The sequence below is a fragment of the Bos indicus x Bos taurus genome, chromosome 4 (genome assembly GCF_003369695.1).
Source record: "Bos indicus x Bos taurus breed Angus x Brahman F1 hybrid chromosome 4, Bos_hybrid_MaternalHap_v2.0, whole genome shotgun sequence".
Classification (NCBI taxonomy): Eukaryota; Metazoa; Chordata; class Mammalia; order Artiodactyla; family Bovidae; genus Bos; species Bos indicus x Bos taurus.
In genome coordinates, this window is record NC_040079.1 from 1,068,281 (window position 1) to 1,088,202 (window position 19,922).

Here is a 19,922-nt window from a genome sequence, read left to right on the forward strand (position 1 = left end):
ACCCCGTGACACACGCCAGGGCTGGAGAAACAGGCTGAGCGCCAGCTCTCGTCCAGAGAGCAGAAGGTGGCCTGGATCGGGGACCCCGCCCACTGCCCCTGCTGCGCCTCTAACCCCCCCGGGTCCTCTGCTTCCTACCCAGAAACAGCCGGGGCACCCGATCCCTTACGAGGCCACTGGGGAGAGCTGTCCTGGGGTGCACAGAGCACACATCTGTGTCCACGTCCCAGGGCAACGCCGAGCAGATGAGCTGCTTTCAGTGGGAGGGGCCCCGTGAAACCCCACCCTCACCCAGCGTGAGTCTGTGCTCGCGGCCTGCTCGAGGCTGTTCCTCCCGGTCACACTTGTCACGCGTCACAGCTGCTGGGGGCGAGCCCGGCTCACCAGGCGAGGCTCCACTTGTCTTCCTGTGCTTTTTCTCGATGGACATTCCTGGACCCGGAGTGTCCGGGTCAGACATTTCACTCGTTCATTCATTTTCCACGTAGAAGTTGCCGTGTGTTAGACATACCTCGTGTGGGGTTTTATTGGGAAAGTGAAGCCTGATCCGTCAACTACAAACCAGCAAACGGAGCGGGAAGAGGAGGCGTGCCTGGGCCTCACCCTGAGGGCCCGACCCAGGGCTCCCCTGCTGCCCGCGGGCCTTTTGCCGTGGCGCTTGTGGTCACGCCGCCTCTGAGCATGTTCGTGGCGCCCTCCGTCATGGCGTCTCCGTGGCCTCTTGCATGTGACCCCCCGGACGCCACTCTGGGGTCGCCTGTGCCCCTTGCTCTCACCGTGTTGTGGGGTCCGCAGTGCCTTTGGAGCTGGGCTGAGGCCTCCCAGGGCAGCCGCTCCTTTTCAGCATTTTTATCCGCCCGGAGAGTAATTGCCCCCCCACCCCCACCCCCCGGGGCACGTAATGAACCCCTTTCGCGCTCTCCCAGCTTTGCGCGTCCCTCCCCAGCTTTGCGCTGCTGCACTAATTACGATCCCAAATAGCCCCACAAACCCGGGGCCTTTGTGTGCACACTCGGCGTCCGCTGCTTTGTTCCCGCTGCTCCGTGAAAGGTACAAAGAGGCTGTTCTGAAGCCCGGGGAGTCCTGTTTTTCCTCGGGCGCAGTCTGGGGACGGCAGGCCTTGTCTCTCAGAGCAAGCCCCACTCGGTCCAGGTTCCCTGTCAGATAAGATTCCACGTGTGAGGGTGGCCTTCTGCCGCCAGAGTCCTGTTCGACTCACTTTGCAGATTGTGCTACAGCGTAGGGACGGTGGACACTGCAGACGCATCCCAGGGCCGCGGCCGGAGGTAGCGGGGGAAGCAGGTGGCTTCACAGACAACGATCTGCACACGCTGTGCACGCCTGGCTCCTGAGCCCACATCCCTGCACCCCCTCCTGCCCCCCACACCCCCGCACGCCCGCGCCCTGAGGACCCCTGGAGTGGGAGGCTTCAGAGCTTCAGCGGATGCTGTGCTGACTCTGTTCTCTGGACCTGCCCGCTTGGGTGGCTGGCGGGGCTGGATGGACTGAGGGGGCGCCCTGCACGGTGCCAGGAGGGGGGCCCCGCGTTGGCTTCATGGGAGGTTCACGCCCCGTCTCACCTCTCTTGACCAACGAGGACGCGTTCAGGACACGTGCGGCACATGTTTGATGATTCTGTGATGGAGTACTGGATTTTAGGGGGACTGAAGTGCTATTCTTTTCTCTTTAGAGACTTCTGAACCCTGGTTTCCCCAAGAAGGGAGGGGAGAGATCCTTCCCACTGTAGACAGTGGCCGGTCGGCAAACTGGGTTCCGCATGGCCCGTGCCCTCCCCAGCAGGGGGACAGTGCGCGTGGAACCCCGCCTTTCAGCTGTGGTGTCCTGGGAGGAGGACCTGACCGGGCATCCTGACTGCTCCCGCACACCCATGCGTGATCCAGGAAGCTGGTCGGGGAGCCCGTGTCCAGCAGAAGGAAGGCGTGGTCGGCGGCTGCACGCTCGCCTCACGCCCCAGCCCTGTGTTGGCTCTTTGCCCATTCGCTCTTGGAATGCCCCCTACGGCCCTGTGCAGCCCTTCTGCCACCATCCCCACCTCCACAGGTCAGGAGGCTGACGTCCAGACACAGGCGGCTTGTCCAAAGCCTCGCAGCTGCTGAGCGGCCAAGCTGGGACTCAGGCCCGGGGCTTCTGGGTGGGAGTCGTTGCCTGGACACCCTCGACCCGAAATGCCTGGCGTGGACGGGGTGTGTCTCCAGCCGAGCTCTGTCCCTGGACCCCCTTGACCCGAGATGCTTGGTGGAGCAGGGTCTGTCTCAGGCCAAGCTCTGTCCCCCAACCCCCTTGACCCAAGGATGGGGTCTGTCTCGGGCCAAGCTATCTGTCCCACTGGGTCCATCTTCTCCCTGGGCTGGCTCCTGAGATGCTCATGGCAAGGAACCCCTGCTCCCCAAGAGGAGAGGCCCCATCGACGCTGCTGATGCTGCTGTGGGCTCGCCGGCCAAAGGGCCCCATCTCCACGTGATTGCGTGCGCACCGCCCCCCACAGGAGCTCGGGACACTGCATCTGTCCTCTCCATGACCGTCCCCAGACCTGAGAGAGTCCAGAAGCTGAAGACACACAGCCGCGCAGGGAAGCATCAGCTCCCCAGAGACTGGCGTCCTGGAAACCACAGCAGCGTGGCCCCAAACAGGCGGTTTCCTCTTCGCTGTTGGAAAAGTACTTCTTTTCCTTCACACTCGCCGTCTTCTCTCCTGCTAAAGCGCAGGCACTGTGAGGAGAAACAGATCCGGCCAGACTCCTAGTGGGAGTGTTCCCTGAGCTCCGGTCACAGCCGCAGAGAGTGCTCGGGGGTAAGGGAGCCCCACGTCTGCGGGTACAGCCCCGGGGCTCCTGCTCTGTGCTGGCGCCCACTCTGCAGGGATGGACGAGGGGCACCCCGAGCCAAGAGACGTTTGAAGGGAAGCCACGCACGGCTGGTCGACCCTGCATGTAGGTCTGCGAGCAAAAGGCGCCTGTGGCTGAGTCTGCCCATCTTCCTCTTCGTAATGGATTGCCCTTGGTTGTTGAGTCATGTGAATCGGGACCTGAGGATGGTAATTGCCTTTATCCACTCAAGGGCATCATGCTAAATGCTCAGGATCATTCTTATGAGAGTAACATGTCCTAGATCATGAGCAGAGTCCGTTTTTAATCAAGAGAGAGTTAGTCTGGATCTTTAAACTCCTTAAAGATTTTTTGTTCGGTGGAGGGGCTGGAAGGTGCTGTCCAGCCGAGCAAAGGCTATTTGCCAGACTCTCGTCTGTGCTGAGGACGTGGCCACGTCTGCAAAGTTGAAGGGGACTGATTTCAGTGAGGCTGCGCTGTGGTCCGCGGGCTTCCCTGTGGCTCAGTGGTGAAGAATGCCAGCGCAGGAGACGCGAGTTCCCTGCGTCGGGAAGATCCCCTGGAGAAGAAGACAGAGCCCACTGCAGTATTCCTGCCTGGGAAATCCCACAGGCAGAGGAGCCTGATGGGCTATAGTCAATGGAGTCAGAAAGAGTTGGACGCGACCAAGTGACTCACATACACACACACACTAGTTCGTACCTCGATGGGCTGTGTCCCATAGTTTTCATTCGGGGTTCCCGTGACCTCACCCAGGGAGTGAGTGCTCGGCGTGGACTCTGCCCTGTCTGCTGGCTGCCAGGGTTATGAATGAGGAAAAGTCCCGAACATGAATGGGCTTGTCTCTGGGTTTCTCTCAGAGCCGGCTGTGGAGTTCATTCAGCGTGATCAGTGTCCTTTCGCTCAAGTGGGCCACCTTCCCTGGATGATCACAGCTCATAGCTCTGCACTCTCACCCCCCGTCACAGGCTATCACCTACAGGAGATTGGTCTTGGCGACTGCAGCGTTTATCACGCGATGATGCCGCGTGGTCCTTCCTGGTCGTAAACGCAGGCAGTGAACTCAGGGAAGCGCGTTGGCCTGGTCGCAGCTCCGTGTGATGGGAGCTCACGTTGTGAACTGCACGTTACATTTAAATAAGTGGTTAAGCCCAGCTGGTGCGCTCTCTTGTCGCCTGAGGGGTCAGCGGGTTCATGCCTTCGCTGTCGCCGTGGGGACTGCGGATGCCTTTTTCGGGAGACGTGGTCCTTTTGAATGAAGAATGAGGCTCTGTCTGCAGGTTCCCCATCTGGTCAAGGGGCGGGCAGCCTGGTGAACCCTCCGCACTAGGCGGCCTCGCTGCGAGACCCACAGACTGGGGCCTTGCCACAAGACCATACACCTGGGCAGTGAAAATCCACCCCGTCAGTCTCCTTGCCAGACCATTACTAGGGCAGGTATGTTCTAAAAAGTTCATTTTTCCTTTGAAAATTTTAATTTTCAAGCATTGCTCAGAGCATGGACAAAATATAGAATTTCTATTATTAACTTACAAGCTGTAATCAACATAAAGGACTAACTTAAAAGGCTGCACAGTGACCCCCGGGGATTTCCGCATCTTTCTATGACCGTCTGCCTCTCTGGGTTCACCCAGAGCATCCTGCGACCGTGTAGGGGGTGACGTGGCCGCCGGTCGGGGAGGTGGCCGCAGTGACCGTGAGGGACTCTGCCCGGTACTGGGTGGAAGGAGCCAGGACCGAAGGTTCACTCGAGCCCTTTCCTCAAACACAGGGACCTGCGTGTCCCCTCCAGGGGGGTGTGCTCATCGTCAGACTGGGGCGGGTCAGACTGAACCACTGTGGGGTGAGCCCTGTTTTTTGGCTGTGGACGGACCGGTCTGGTGCTCTTGGGTTAGGTCAGGAGCTGCGGCGGGGGTGGGACTTGCCTGCTTGCGGGCACGGCATGGCACTCAGCTCTGTGGTCCTGCAGCAAGCACAGACAAGCCCCACAGCTTCTGACAGTGCCACGGCCTACTAATCCGAGCCAGACGCAGCTCATCCCCATGTCTCGGGTCCAGAGGGCAAGGTTGGGACCCCAGCCTCGAGGACTGCAGCAGGCAAACCCCCGGGGAGCCGAGCTGCAGGTTGGGGGGACCAGGGAGCGCGGCTCTGACCCTCGCTGCCGCAGCCACGCAGGTGCAGAGACCACACTTGTTGCTTCCAGACCCAGGTCCCCCAGGGGGGGCCAAGCGAGGGTGTGTGGTGGGAGCCCGGCATTGCTCCCCAAGGGGTGACACGGCGGTCCTGGCCCCCTGCTCCCCCACCTGCAGCCACCCTCCTGGGGGGTTCTTCCAGCCACGTGGGCCTCCTGCCCTCTTGCCCTCACTGCCCACCTCCTGGCCTCCACATCAGCCTTCGTCCGCCCATGGGGCTCCCGTCCTGATCCCTCGAGGCCCCAGCGTCCAGTGTCGGGTGGGAGCCTTGCTGAGAAAGTTCGTGACGACACTGATGGTCACCTGGCAGCTCAGGCCTGTTCCTGAATGCTCCACCTGAGCCTGGTCTCCCACGCGGGCCTCCAGAGGGCTTTGCCTGTGTCCCCATTTCAGAGTAGAAGGTGGGGGCGCAGAGAGGCTCGCCGGTTTGCTCAAGGTCACACAGCCGACAACTGCCATCCCCAGGACTCAGCGTCAGCATCGCACTCCGGATGTGAGTGGATGGACGCTTCCAGGAGCCAGGAGAGAATCAGTGTGGGGGATGTTGCTGTTCCCATTGCAGCTTCTGGAGCAGCAGGTGCAGGGCGCTGGGCTCCAGGGGGCCTGTGTTCAGCCAGGGCGGCCTGGTGTGCTGTCCAGAGGGGTGGCTTTGCGGAGGCAGGGCTGCCCAGTGTCTGCTCAGGGCCCTCGGAACTCACCTCTGCTGGTGACTTACGGGAGCTGGGGCGAGGCGGCTGCTGGGCCCCGGGCGTATCACCTCCCCCAGCCCATCCACTGGCGCCAGGCCGGGCCCTCCCAGGCCCCCAGGAGCAGTGGCTCCAGCCCCCGGGTGTCTCATCTCTGCTTGACCCTCCCCTGGTTCCACCACCTCTCAGCTCATCCCACCTCATCATTTATCATGTAGAGGCTGGACTGTGGTCAGTTTGAGGTCAAGCGTCCCCCCTTAGCGGCTGCACCCACTTTTATATGCAGGTGAAAGAGGCCTGACCCTGCGTGGGCCCCCCCGGCAGTGGGCCTGCGCGGCCCGGAGCCCCGCTCTGGGCAGGCGAGGGGCCTCCTCTGCAGCCTGGGGCCCCTGTGGTCAGTGTTGGTGCTCTTGGATGCGGGGGTGACAGCTTCTCTTGGATTGTTGCTGCAGCTTTTATTTAAAACACAGAGACCCACAAGGAGAATCCACTCTCAGTAGCGGCCTGGAGAATGCTGGGCCTGAGTTGCAGGGCCAGTCCTGGGGGGCCACGGGCACCTGTGTGGGCTGGGCTGGCTCTCCAAGTTGGTCCTAATCACCAGTGACTCGTGAGGAGGCCGTGGGGTGATCTGGGGCACCCCCACCTCTAAAACTCCTGCTTCCAGAAAAGTGTCTCTAACTCGCCAGGCCACCGAGAGCTGATCTGGTTTAGAGAACGGTTCTGTCTTAATTGCACCAACACCCACTCCCGCGCTGGTCAGTGAGGGACCCCCTCCACTCCAGCACTGGTCAGTGAGGGGAGCCCCTCCACTCCTATACTGGTCAGTGAGGGGAGCCCCCCCACTCCCGCACTGGTCGGTGATGGAGCCCCTCCACTCCTGCACTGGTCAATGAGGGACCCCCTCCATTCCCGCACTGGTCAGTGAGGGGAGCCCCTCCACTCCCGTACTGGTCAGTGAGGGGAGCCCCCCAACTCCCGCACTGGTCGGTGATGGAGCCCCTCCACTCCTGCACTGGTCAATGAGGGACCTCCTGCACTCCCGCACTGGTCAGTGAGGGGAGCCCCCCACTCCCGCACTGGTCAGTGACAGGAATGGTGACAGGGTCTGTGATGGACCTCACTCGGGGCCTCGCTGGCGTTCCGCATACTGGAACCCTTGAGTCTTCTGCGCTCTCCGGTTCCTTCCGTCTCAGGGTGAAAGCACTCAGGCCGAGCCCTGAATGCCTCGCCCAAGGTCACACCGGGAGTCTGGCCAGGCAGGGGCCCCGCCAGGGCGCGCCCTCTCCATGGGGACCGAGGAGGGATGGAACCCGGGGTGCCCGTCGCCCTTCATCCCAGCACCTCCAGGGCAGACAGCAGCTGCCCTGATGTTCTACTGTTCCGGGGGTGAACTGCCAGCTTCTCAGATCCTCTTCCCCAGACGAGCCGTTCTTGGAGGGCATTTTCTGTTCTTCTGGGTGAATGACGTGAAACCTCGCAAGTTACTGCAGAAAGTTCTCGGTGTGCTTTTCTCAAAGTCAGGTGACATCCACCGTGCCTAAGTGGGAAGCGGTGGGAGGTGGACTTGGCCCTGGAGGCATGTGCCTCCGTATCGGCACAGTCGCCTGCTGTGCAGCTTCCTGGTGGCTCGGTGGTGAAGAGCCCGCTTGCGGTGCAGGAGACGCAGCAGATGCGGGTTCGATCCCTGAGTCGGGACGATGCCCTGGAGGAGGGCGTGGCAACCCACTCCGGCATTCGTGCCTGGAGACTCCCACGGACAGAGGAGCCCTGGCCAGCAGTCCATAGGTGGCCTGTGGATGCGACTGAGCACACCCGCTGTGTTGGGCTCCTTGTTGCTTCTAAGATTCTGTGAAGCCGAGGGGGAAGTCTCAAGCAGACTGGTTGTCTGGGAGCCATGGGTAACTCCTGAGCCCTGGGGGAGAGAGGCAGGGCCCCCCTCACCACCGCCCTTCCTTCCCTTTGGTCTCTTGCGCTGGCTTCTGCAGTGCCCACCCCGCCCCCTGCAGATGCTCGGATGGGGCTGGGGGCTCTCGGCCAGGTGGCCCACCTCACAGCGCACCTGAGCCATCCTCTGACCCGGGGAAGGGTCAGCACAGTGTCCCCGGGGAGAGCGAGCCCTCAGTGGCCTCAGGACGAGCTTTAGTCCCAGAAACAGGCAGCCAGGTGAGAGGACACAGAGCGGAGACCTCCTTGCCCGCAGGACCTTGAGGCCAGGACAGCAGCCGGGTGTGTGGGGTGCGGCCCCCGAGGGCACCAGGGAAGAGGAGGAGCCTCGGGTCTCCACACCGCCTCTTTGCCCCGAGCAGTCTTCAACTCGTGGGCCAAGATTCTCTTGTAGACTTTCTCTTCACGTCCTTCTGCTGGACGGCTCTGCTGACAGCGTTCGCTGGGCAGGGCTGGGAGTCACCACAGCGTGACTGATGGGATCCCCCCAAAGGCACTTCTGTGGGTCAGAAGGGGGGAGCGTCCAGCCAGATCTCCTGGGGGCCGGGTGACCACCGAGCCCTGAGTCTGGCGGCCGCGGGCACAGCCGGGCCTCCCCCGCCAGGCTGGTCACACACCCCTGTGCCGGGGCCCTGAGGCCCCGTGGTGATCCAGCCAAGCTCCGTCAGCCCCAGGGAGCTCGTCCGGCAGGCCCGTCCCTGTCCACCCTGCACGGTCCCCCGTGTGCGCTTCTGCTGATTCTCTCCTGCGCAGCCTCACCGCTGCAAGCGAGGCTTTGGGAACAAAAAGAACCAAAAAGAGGGTTTTTTCCTAATGCTGTGACGAAAGTACAAGTGTCTGTATTTCAGTATAACCCCTGCCCCCACCAGAGCCCACGTTCTGAGGAGGGAGGAGGCGCTTGAAGTCTGTCCACACAGCACCCAGGCCAGGGCGGCCACGGTGGGCCTGGCAGCCCCGCCTGAGCCTGTGCGCGTCTGTGTGCGTGTCTCTGTGTGTCTTTGCGTGTGTGTGTGTGACTGTGTGTGTCTGTGTGTGTCTGTGTGTGCGTGTCTGTGTGTGTCTTTGCGTGTGTGTGTCTGTGTGTGTGACTGTGTGTGTCTGTGTGTGCGTGTCTGTGTGTGTCTTTGCGTGTGTGTGTCTGTGTGTGTGACTGTGTGTGTCTGTGTGTGCGTGTCTGTGTGTGTCTTTGCGTGTGTGTGTCTGTGTGTGTGACTCTGTGTGTCTGTGTGTGTCTGTGTGTGCGTGTCTGTGTGTGTCTGTGTGTGCGTGTCTGTGTGTGTGACTCTGTGTGTGTGTCTGTGTGTGTGTGTGTGCGTGTCTCTGTGTGTCTATGCATGTGTGTGTCTGTGTGTGTGACTCTATGTGTCTGTGTGTCTGTGTGTGTGTCTGTGTCCGTATGCCTGTCTCTGGAGCATGCCTACCCTTGTGTGTGTCTGTGCGCATATCTGTAGGGTGCGCATGGTCTTGGGTGAGCCCTGTCCCGCGGCCCGGGACTCAGGTGGGAGGCTCTGACCGGCCCGCTGTCTTGCAGGAGCTGTGCCGTCAGCGCATGGCGGTGCGCACGACCGAGCGCCCCGAGGCCGCGCACACGTCCCGCGTCAGCAGTGTGTCCTCCCAGTTCAGCGACGGGCCCATGCCCAGCCCCTCCGCGCGGAGCAGCACCTCGTCCTGGTCAGAGGAGCCCGTGCAGCCCAACATGGACATCTCCACCGGCCACATGGTCCTGGTAAGGCCCCGGGCCCTGCCACGCAGAGTGGCCGGGAGAGGCTGGGGGGGCGGTCCCTGACTGCCCAGCCTGCGCCCCACCCACAGGGGAGCGGCTGGGAGGGACAGGGTGGGGCAACTGCCCAGCCTGCGCCCCGCCCACCGGGGGAGCGGCTGGGAGAGGTGGGGTTGGTGGGGGAGGGTCCCCAACTGCCCAGCACACTAGCGAGGCAGTAAGGGGAGGGCACCCTGACATCCAGCCTTCCCCCGAGGCCTCCCCAAGGGAGGGTTGTCCCCACTCTACACAGAACACTGGCCCCAGTGAACAGCTGTGGGGTTTGCCCTGGGAACGCGCACAGGTGAGCGCCAACTCAATGTACACAGTTGAGTGCCGACTGTGTGCGAGGCTTTCTGAGCAGCAGCGTCTCGGTGAATAAATGTCCCCCCCACCTCATGCTGCTTCTTGTGGGAAGGGTCAGCTGCCCGCTCAGCACAGAAGCCTCCCCATAGGAAGCCCCCCGCCCTTCCAGCAGGTGGTACTTGGTGCATAATTGCCGTCCAGGTTTTATAAGAGGCGCGCGTTCATAACTCAGCCCCTTGCACCGTGTGGACAGGTCCTGACAGCTGTGGTCCCCACCCTCTCCCTGGTCAGGACCGTCTCTCTGGCCACAGTCCCTCCTGCTGGGGGCGGGCTGCAGGTGACCCTGGGCAGAGCCTGGGCTGCTGCCCCCAGAGCAGCTGGGCCCTCGTGATCGGGGAGGAGTGTCCCCCATACTTAGAGTCCAGAGACCCGCCCTGGGGTGGGTCCCACATGCCGCCCTTGTGTTAAACGTTTGCTCTTCGTGGGGACTTTCCTAGGTGTTTATCTGCTAACAGCATGCGTGCTAGGGTGCAGCCACAGGAAGCCAGTGTCTGGGTTCCCCCGGCAGGAGACCAGCACAGACGGGTGGCTTAGCAGACGCTCAAGTCCCTCGGTCTGGAAGCGGGGGCTGAGACAAGGCCGGCAGATGTGGGGTTCGGTGGGAGTGCGTGTCCTGGCTCTCAGATGGCAGCCTCTCGGCGTGTCCTCTGTGGGGAGGGGGCAGGGAGCTCTGGGGTCTCGTGTGGGCCCTGATCTCGGTGCGAGGGCCCCACCTCTGCCCTCGTCACCTTGGCGGCCAGGATTCCAGGGAATGTGGGAGACACAGACGTTCGCCCCAGAGCAGCTGGGAGACCACGTGTTCGCTAAAGAGCTTCGGTGGGCAGCTGGAGGTGAGGCCTCGGGTCACCCACGGTGACCTCGGTGGGCAGAGGCCTCACTACCGGATGTGCGAGTCCCAGGGCAGGAGATACAGGTGCCTCACAGACTGACGGACACATCTGAGACCACAGGACAGGAGGAAGCCGAAGTCCAGGAGCTCAGCTCTGCTCCCGCCCCTGCAGGCGGAGGGCCCAGGGCTCAGGCCGCATGACGCTCCCAGGGCTCCGCGTGGACGTGGGGGCATCCTGAGTCCCGGGTCTGCAGTTTCCTGGGGAGACAGCTCACCCTCGGGTCTCAGATGTGCTGCCCTGCTGCGCCCACAGCCAGCAACCCAGGAAGAGCCTCTCCTGTGGATTGTGGCTCAATCGCTCAGTCGTCTCTGACTCTGTGACCCCGCAGACTGCACCCCCAGGCAAGGATACTGGAGTGGGTTGCCATTCGCTTCTCCAGGGGATCTTCCCCACCCAGGGATTGAACCCAGGTCACCTGCATTGCAGGCGGATTCTTTACAGACCGAGTCACCAGGGAACTTCTCTGTGGATAAGTAACTGTGGTCATATTACTTTAGAGCTGATTTTTTTAGAGAACACATCCCTTTTAGAAAAGGAAATGTATCCAAAAGTTCAGATTTCTAATGAGATTCCGTGCTGGGGCCAACACGTCGGCGAGGGCCATTTATCTGGCAGGTTCCCTCCGGGAGACGTGTGTTGAGAGTCTTTGTCGTGGATGTTTCCATATTTCCAGACCTTCAAGTTGCAACCTGATGTATCTCACCTCCAAACGGGAGGTGAGAGTATTATGTTTTCCATAGGAAATTGTGTCTCTCGGTTCCCGTGTGTGACGGCAGATGTGAGAGGGAGCCTGGTGGTAGTCTCTGGGTGAGTCCCGACCCACAGAGCTGACCCACCATCCCCCAGCCACCCGCAGCCCCGCTAACATGGGGCAAGCCCCCGCAACGGCAGCGACCCCCACCCACCACCATCCCACACAGACACCTGCATGCCCTGGGCCGGCCCGTGGACTCAAAGCTCCCTCTCATTAACCGACTTCGTCTGAACGGGGGTCACCAGCTGCTCTTCCCGACTCGGAGTGGGGAGCAAACCCCATGGAGACAGGCCAAGGGGGCCATGAGGACCCCACTGGGCACGGCCCGAGCCGCCGCCCCCTGACCCGGGCACAGAGGGGCCTCTCAGCCCGCCGTGGTCGTCATCCCCCGCACGGGGCACCAAGACGAGGAGACAGGCAGAAGCGAGTCCCCGCGGCCTTTTACACCGTCTCCCCACAACGGCAGGTGGTGTGGCTCGTCTCTTAGGCTCAGGAACCGCGGCCTTTCTCACGGGGCCACCTCCCTGGGCCGGGCGGTCTTGTCAGCGGTACATGGACGCTGGGCCCGCGTCCGCGTGGGCTGCGGAGCACCTAAACCTCGGGACCTGACCCCCGACCTGCTGACCCATCAAGGCCGCCGGGACACGGGCGTGCCATGCCTGGGCCTCCCGGCCCTCCGTCAGGACCGCTCCCGGCATCAGACAGCCGGCCCCCGGGATCACTCGCGACAGTGCGGGGGCACGGGTGCCCAAGTCCAAGCAGACCCCAGGAGCCAACCGGGAACCTGCTGGGAGGCACCCTCACCCCCAAGGTGCAGGACGGAACGTGCCCCTTGGCAGAGCCTGGAGCCTCTGAGGGACTGAGGAGCAGACCGCTGCTGAGCCAGGCCACTGTAGCCGGAGGGCGGCAAGGGGCCAACCTTGGGGGAGCCCTCGGCCCTGAGCGCCCTCGCCCCACACCCCGGCCACCCCATCCACGCGGCGTGTCGTCGGGTTCTGCGCTGAGGCCCCACGCTGGGAGCTGCCGTACAGAGCTCTCGACACACCAGTCCTCCTGGGGGTGAGAAGGAGCCGGCAGCCCTCCCCCCAGAGGAGGCAGGCGGCCCCGCGAGGCCTTCGCGGGAGAAGTGCACGCAGTCACAGGCTGCGGTGCTGACGATGAAGTCACTGACGGCAGCCCACCCGACCAGGGCCACCTCCCGCCACGGGGTCCGGCACAGCCTCGGGGCTGCCGAGCCCGGGGCTAGACTGCAGACGGACGTCCTGCTGGCAGCGAGGGCTCCAGGCCCCCACAACTGGCGGAAGCGAGGAAGCATGGCCGTATCCCGGCCCCGAGTCCCTGATGAACCCTCTGACCTCTGCTTTCTCATCCGCAACACAGGCTCAGTGGTAGCACCCCGCGAGTTCCCCGTGAGGGCTAACCCAGGGAGGGTGAGATGCCGGGCCTGTGGACCTGCAGCTGCGACGAGTAAACCGGGAAGCATTGGGGCCAAAGTGAGAATAATTTTCCTCCGACGAAGCTGAGGAGCAAGGGCCTGCCCCGCGGGGAGACGTCCGGACGCCGCAGCCCTGGGTGCATGTAGCGGTGCTTCGGGGGGGGTTGCAAGCCCAGGAGGGGGGCCACGAGGCGGGGCCTGACCACGCAGCACACAGGCCTGGGGCGAGGTGGGGGCCCCAGCGTCACCATGAGGGGAGATGGGGCGGTGAACCAGGCTGGCTTCTGAAGACGCGTTTCCAAGGCAACGTGACCAGGTCTGATGCAGCTCAGGACAGCGCTCCGGAGACGGAGGCCTCGGGTCAGGGACTGCATGGAGCTGTGGTCAGCATCATCGTTTACACCCGTGATGGGCACGGCTTCTTCAGACCCCCATCCACCCTTTGGAAAGCTAAAGGGTCACCTTTGAATTTACCTTTTCAAAAGGCCTGTTTCTAGACCACGCTCGTCTTCAGAGGCCAACCGTCAGGTCTCTGGGCCTGGAGGCTGGAAGCCCGAGGTCGGGGTGTGGGAAGATTTCGTTTGCCTGGGCCTCTCTCTGCCACCTGGACGTGGTCTTCCCCCGCGTCCTCACGCGGCCGTCCCTCTGTGTGCGTGATCTCATCTCTTCTTACAAGGACCCCAGTCAGGGTGGCCCACGGCCCACCCACCACTTGATCACCTCTTTCGAGGCTCCACCTCCAGGCAAACTCGCACCCGAGGTCTTGGGGGCCGAACTTCCTCCTATGGGTTTGGGGGACACAGTTAGCATGTGACGGGGCCTGAGGCCTGAACCGCGTGCGTCTGCTGCTCATGTGAAGGCAGGGAGAGGCCCGACTCCTTTCTGCCCGAGCCCTCCACCACACACTGTGCTGGAGGTGATGGCTTACACTGCTGGGAGGCGGCCAGCTCCCCAGGCTCCCGGGGGCGTCTGCTCTGCAGCCCCCACCTACGGCGAGTGGGCTGGAGGGGAGGCTGGTGGACGCAGGCTGTCTCCTCCCCCTCTGGGCGCAGCGACCCCACCCCTCCCCCTCTGGGTGTGGTGACCCCCACGTCCCTGGTGCAGTGACCCCCAAGTGCAGTGACCCCACCCCTCCCCCTCTGGGCACAGTGACCCCCACCCCTCCCCCTCTGGGAGAAGGCGCGTCTCCAGGAGGGTGCTCAGGAAAGGAAGGTGTTAGCACAGGAAGCAACAGCACATGGCAGGAACCGTGTAGGGGCCGTCAGCTTCTCACCAGGAGCTGGGGTGGGGACCACTGCTCAGCGGGGAATAGAAGGTGGGGAGGCAGAGCAACATTCAGACCCACGGGCCTGGCCCTGGGCTTCTGCAGAGCCGACCCGGGGCCCCTGCTGACCGTGCCGCCCACGCGGCCGGCCCTCTGCAGGGGGCTGCTCTGGAGCTTCAAGGTCAGTGCCTTTTATTTTGGCCCCACCTTGAAGCATGCGGAACCTTAGTTCCCCAAGCAGGAAGTGCAGCTGCACCCCTGCGCTGGAAGCACTGAGTCTTAGCCACTGGGCCGCCAGGGAGGCCCCGGTGGCGTCGGTGGCTCCTCACTGTTTGGTCCTGAGGGAGTGCCGTCTCCCCTGCCCAGTCCTGGGGGCACAGAACCATCGTTACATTTTTGGTGGGAGGTGTGACCCATCTTGTGATTATTAAACAGCTGATTTGTCATTTAAAGTGCTAGGATGAGGCCGGAACGACTTCTTGCTTGTCACACCTTCTTGTTGAGAGTGAGCTGTGTAAGATGGCGTGGGGCCCAGCACTCAGTTAGGGTTTATTGAATTAGATTGAATGTTCAGACACAATCTGTAAGTTTGTGAGTTAACGTTTCCAAGGGGGAAAAATGGAAACTGGTGTCCAGATAGCACTTGGGAAGTGTCCGTTCACACGCACAGACATGAAACACTACCCGTGTGCCTGACTGCCTTCCTCAGCGAAACCTGACGTGTCGCCCAGAAAACAGGCCACGTTCTTCCAGCCCAAAGGGCTCTTCTGGGGTCTGGCAGATTTAGAAACACTCAGGAAACGGAGTGACCACAGCGTGAGCCCAGGCCCAGGGCGGAACTGTGTAAAATCAGTAGTATATAACGTGTCGTTCTTGTTGAGTCTCCAAGGCGTGTCTGACTCTTTGTGACCCCGTGGACTACAGCACACCAGGCTTCCTGTACTTCACTACCTCCTGGAGCTTGCTCAAACCCATGTCCATCGAGTCGGTGACGCCATCCAACCTTCTCATCCTCTGTCGTCCCCTTCTCCTCCTGCCTTCAGTCTTCCCCAGCATCCATATCTTTTCCAATCAGTCAGCTCTTAGCATCAGGTGGCCAAAGTATCGGAGTTTCAGCTTCAACATCAGTCCTTCCAATGAACACCCAGGACTGATCTCCTTCAGAATGGACTGGTTGGATCTCCTTGCAGTCCAAGGGACTCTCAAGAGTCTTCTCCAACACCACAGTTCAAAAGCATCAATTCTTCAGCACTCAGCCTTCTTCACAGTCCAACTCTCACATCCATACATGACTACTGGAAAAACCATAGCCTTGACTAGACAGACCTTTGTGGGGAAAGAGCTGTCTCTGCTTCTTAATATGCTGTCTAGGCTTGTCGTAGCTTCTCTGTATAACATGTAGCTTCTGAAATTGCACTTCACCAGTAGTTCACCAGGGAACGCTGTTGCTCATCCTTCCGTCCCTGCCACGTGGCACAGCTCCGGGGCACAGCATGTGTTCCTGAGTGTCCGAGTGGAGTAGTCGGTCAGTGAGCTGTCCCGAGAAGGTTTCAGTCTGTTTGCGGTGAGGAGGAGGGCACAGCTGGAGCAGGCTGGATGCAGCCAAGTGCCGGGTCCTTTGCTGGGAGACCCTCTGTCCTGGGGGGCCTGGGCAGGGAGGGGCCGCTGTCCGGGTGGGCAGGAGACGGCAGGAAAGGTTGCAGCCCCTCTGGGAACCCCAATCCTGCTCCCAGGGTGAGAGTGCTCGGGAGAAGCGGGGCGTTCACACAGCCTTGAACGGCCGTGACCCTGGCCAGAGTGAAGGGCTGCACTCTGTCCGCATGTGGCCCCTGCGGCTCCCTGAGCAGGGAGAGTCCAGCTCTCCCTTTGCTCAGTTGAGCGCGTCTGCCGGAGGTGAAGGCGTGACCCACAAGCCGGACCCCAGGGGTCACGACCTCTGTCCTCTGACGGTTTCTGTTCCGGAGTCAGAGGGGCGAGGCGCTGACGAAAGGTGGTCCCAAACCCAAAGGCTGCCTCCCAGGGCGGCCCCTGGGGCCTCTCAAGACCATCGGCTTGGTCTCCCCAGCCGAGGAACAGGGCAGCTCACGAAGCCCCGTGAGGGTGCCCGAGCCGCCTGTGCAGGGCCGCCCAGGACTCCTTGTGCCAGAGGTGTGGGGCGGGCCGCCGGCGTGCCGCGGCGTCGCCCCCTCGCTTCCTCTGCGAGGCCTGGCTTCGCCCGAGTCCAGCTGACTGCCCCCCACAGGCTCGGCCGTTGTAATTTAATTATTATCCGGGTGATTTTACCAAGCACATCTCTGCCCCCGCCCAGATAACCTCAGGGACGCTGACGCTGACCCTGGTCTCTCCCTCTGAGACAAGTTTTGTCATTTTCCAGTATTTTAGTTTCACTGTATGTTTATGCCCTTAAACTAACCGTTTCTTAATTACTGATTTTCATACTCAGCCCTTATTCAGGTTGACTCATTTTCTTCCACATCAGCATCACTTTTCTCAGTTCTTTGGGGTACAATTTCCTCTTGTCCTAAAACATATTCTTCTTGCGGTCCTTTAGTAGGAAAGTCTTCCCTTTCTTGTCTGAAAATGTCTTTAATTAGTCCTCACACTTGCGTGATAGATTAGACGAGGGTCAGATTCTAGCCGCTTTTAAGCCTTGTTTTCTTGCCCTGGAGGCTGTTGACAGGCTGTTGTTCGTGCGGAGGCTGTACCTTCGTGAGTATCTGACTTTCTTCCTGAAGTCCGCAGCTCCGTCGTTAAGGAACTTCCCTGTGCCGTCTTCGTGGGGACCTAGTTCACGATATATTTTTCTTTGCTCCAGACTTACTACGATTCCTGAAGTCAGAATTCCTATCTTCCGCCAATTCTAGAAGGTGGAGCGCCATTCACAGCTCCCCTCTGACTGTAGGCTGTCACTCTCCCTGTGCATATTCCCTGTCGGCCCCTCTGCCCTGCATTCTGGGGCGTGTCCCCAGCCCTGCCGCCCAGCGTGCCTCGCCTCCCTTTAGCAGCGTCTGGTCCACCACATGACGTGTGCTCTGTGTCTGGTCTCCAGGAGTGCATTTTTCGTTTGCAGTTGTTCTGCTACTCTTTCCAAGTCTGCCTGCTGCGTTCTACTTGTCTTAAATTGTTGAACCTCCTCTGACAGTTATAAACATAGCGTTTGACTGTTTCCATGTAATAGTGATATTTCTATTATCTAGGTTCCTATGGGCTGAAACTCACACTTGGGTAGGTTTGCCATCTGTTGGATTCTGGAATTTCAGCTTATAAGCTCCTCATCAGTGGGGCTTTATCTCTCAGAATTTTGTGTAGGCCATGCTGACAGTGTTGACCCCAAAGGAGAGGTTTTGAGATGGATATTCCTGCCACTCCTGGCTTTCATGAAGCCACGACCATCTTTACATCAGCTCCCCACCCAGAGATTCCCAGGTGACGTACGTATCGTGAGTTTGACCCTCAACCCTAGATGAGGCCCCAGGTCGGAATGTTTTCCCATTTTGAGTCTGTAGGAGACAGGTAAGCTCCTCGTGGAGCTTATGCTTTCGGCAAATGCTTTCACTGGCGTGTGGTTTCTGGGCGTCCTGGTTTGGGGAGGACGTGGCTCACACCCAGCACCCTGCCTCCTACATGTCTGGTTGCCCACAGTCTCGTGTGGACAGTGGAAGCCCAGCACCCGGGACTTCCCTTTGTGTTGTGACAGGCAGGCCGTGCCGTCCACCCAGCATCTCCAGGTTCTCACAGAGGAAGCCTTGCCGGTTACTTGTTCTCGTCTCCAGGAACACGAGACTCATTGCAGGTTAAATGCAGTGTGGATGGCCACTGCCAGTTGATTTCACGTCACCTTCAGAATCACATCTAAGGCCCAGCTTCACGTTCTGCATAATAAATGAGACACCTCAAGGTGCTCCCGTATTCTGAGAGTGACCAGCCACCTCATCCAGGCCAGTTCCCACACTTCCCTTTTGTACATGGGCAAAGGGGTCATGAGTCCCAAAGAAGGGCAAGGCCGAAGAATGCTCAAGCTACCGCACAGTTGCACTCACCTCACACACTAGCAAAGTAACGCTCAAAATTCTCCAAGCCAGGCTTCGACAGTACGTGAACTGTGAACTTCCAGATGTTCAAGCTGCATTTAGAAAAGGCAGAGGAACCAGAGATCAAATTGCCAACATCCACCGGATCATAGAAAAAACAACAGAATTCCAGAAAAACATCTCCTTCTGTTTTATTGACTATGCCAAAGCCTTTGACTATGTGGATCACAAAAAACTGTGGAAAATTCTTCAAGAGATGAGAATACCAGACCACCTGACCTGCTTCCTGAGAAATATGTATGTAGGTCAAGAAGCAACAGTTAGAACCAGACATGGAACAACAGACTGATTACAAATTGGGAAAAGAATACGTCAAAGCTGTATATTGTCACCCTGCTTATTTAACTTATACGCAGTGTGAAATGCCAGGCTGGATGATGCACAAGCTGGAGTCAAGATTGCCATGAGGAATATCAATAACCTCAGATACACAGATGACACCACCCTAATGGCAGAAAGTGAAGAGGAACTGAAGAGCCTCTTGATGAAAGTGAAAGAGGAGAGTGAAAAGGCTGGCTTAAAACTCAATATTCAGAAAACTAAGATCATGGCATCTGGTCCCATCACTTCATGGCAAATAGATGGGGAAACAGTGGAAACAGTGAGAGACTTAATTTTGGGGGGCTCCAAAATCACTGCAGATGGTGACTGCAGCCATGAAGTTAAAAGACACTTGCTCCTTGGAAGAAAAGCTATGACCAACCTAGACAGCATTTTAAAAAGCAAAGACATTACTTTGCCGACAAAGGTCCGTCTAGTCAAAGGTATGGTTTTTCCAGTAGTCATGTATGGATGTAAGAGTTGGACTACAAAGAAAGCTGAGTGCCGAAGAATTGATGCTTTTGAACTGTGGCGTTGGAGAAGACTCTTGAGAGTTCCTTGGACTGCAAGGAGATCCAGCCAGTCCATCCTAAAGGAAATCAGGAAATTCATTGGAAGGACCAATGCTGAAGCTGAAGCTCCAATACTTTGTCCACCTGATGCAAAGAACTGACTCCTTGGAAAAGACCCTGATGCTGGGAAAGACAGAAGGCAGGAGGAGAAGGGGACGACAGAGGATGGCATCACTGACGCGATGGACATGAGTTTGAGCAAGCTCCTGGAGTTGGTGATGGACAGGGAGGCCTGGTGTGCTGCAGTCCACGGGGTCGCAAAGAGTCAGACACAACTGAGGGACTGCACTGAAAAGGGTCACCTCGCCTCAGGAAGTGCCTGCACAGCTGTGTGCAGCATAGGCTGTCTGTGGATGCGCGTGGACAGGCGCCTTGGTCAGCAGCAGCTGGGCAGGTGAGTGGACCCTGGATGCGCACGTCTGGTGGCCACGGGGAATGCCAGTGACGTGTGTGTTGCCGTGACAGTCGAGGCAGCTGTTGGGAGGGGCCCTGCTGGTTCCCAGTTGGGTTGTGCTGGAGGAGCAGGAAGACTGACATCTGATAATCCTCCGCTTCACCCATCAAACCTTGAGAGCGCGTGGGCGTGTCATTGGGGCAGCTCACGGTATGATTGGCAGCTGAACTGAGGAGAGATGAAAAGTGCGTTTGGTAGTCTTATCTCCAACTTTTCACCCTAAAAAGTGAAAATAATGTCTGATAGATCAACTCTCTTCTCTCTTCCACCTTGAACTCCCCATTTGAAAGCAACTGAACAAAGAACGCTTGTCAACCAACTCCTGGTTATTGTGCTGACGATTAAAGCC

At 59.7% G+C, this 19,922-nt stretch overlaps 1 protein-coding gene across 1 annotated transcript in view; it reads left to right on the forward strand.

Annotated features, from left to right (window-relative positions):
* The window catches only part of PTPRN2 (protein tyrosine phosphatase, receptor type N2), a 598,332-nt gene that overhangs the window by 501,721 nt on the left and 76,689 nt on the right, over positions 1 to 19,922 (forward strand). Inside the window, exon 14 of the mRNA XM_027538454.1 lies at positions 9,199 to 9,393. Within this exon, the coding sequence (XP_027394255.1) occupies positions 9,199 to 9,393 (195 nt within the window). The remainder of the gene's footprint in view (positions 1 to 9,198; positions 9,394 to 19,922) is intronic.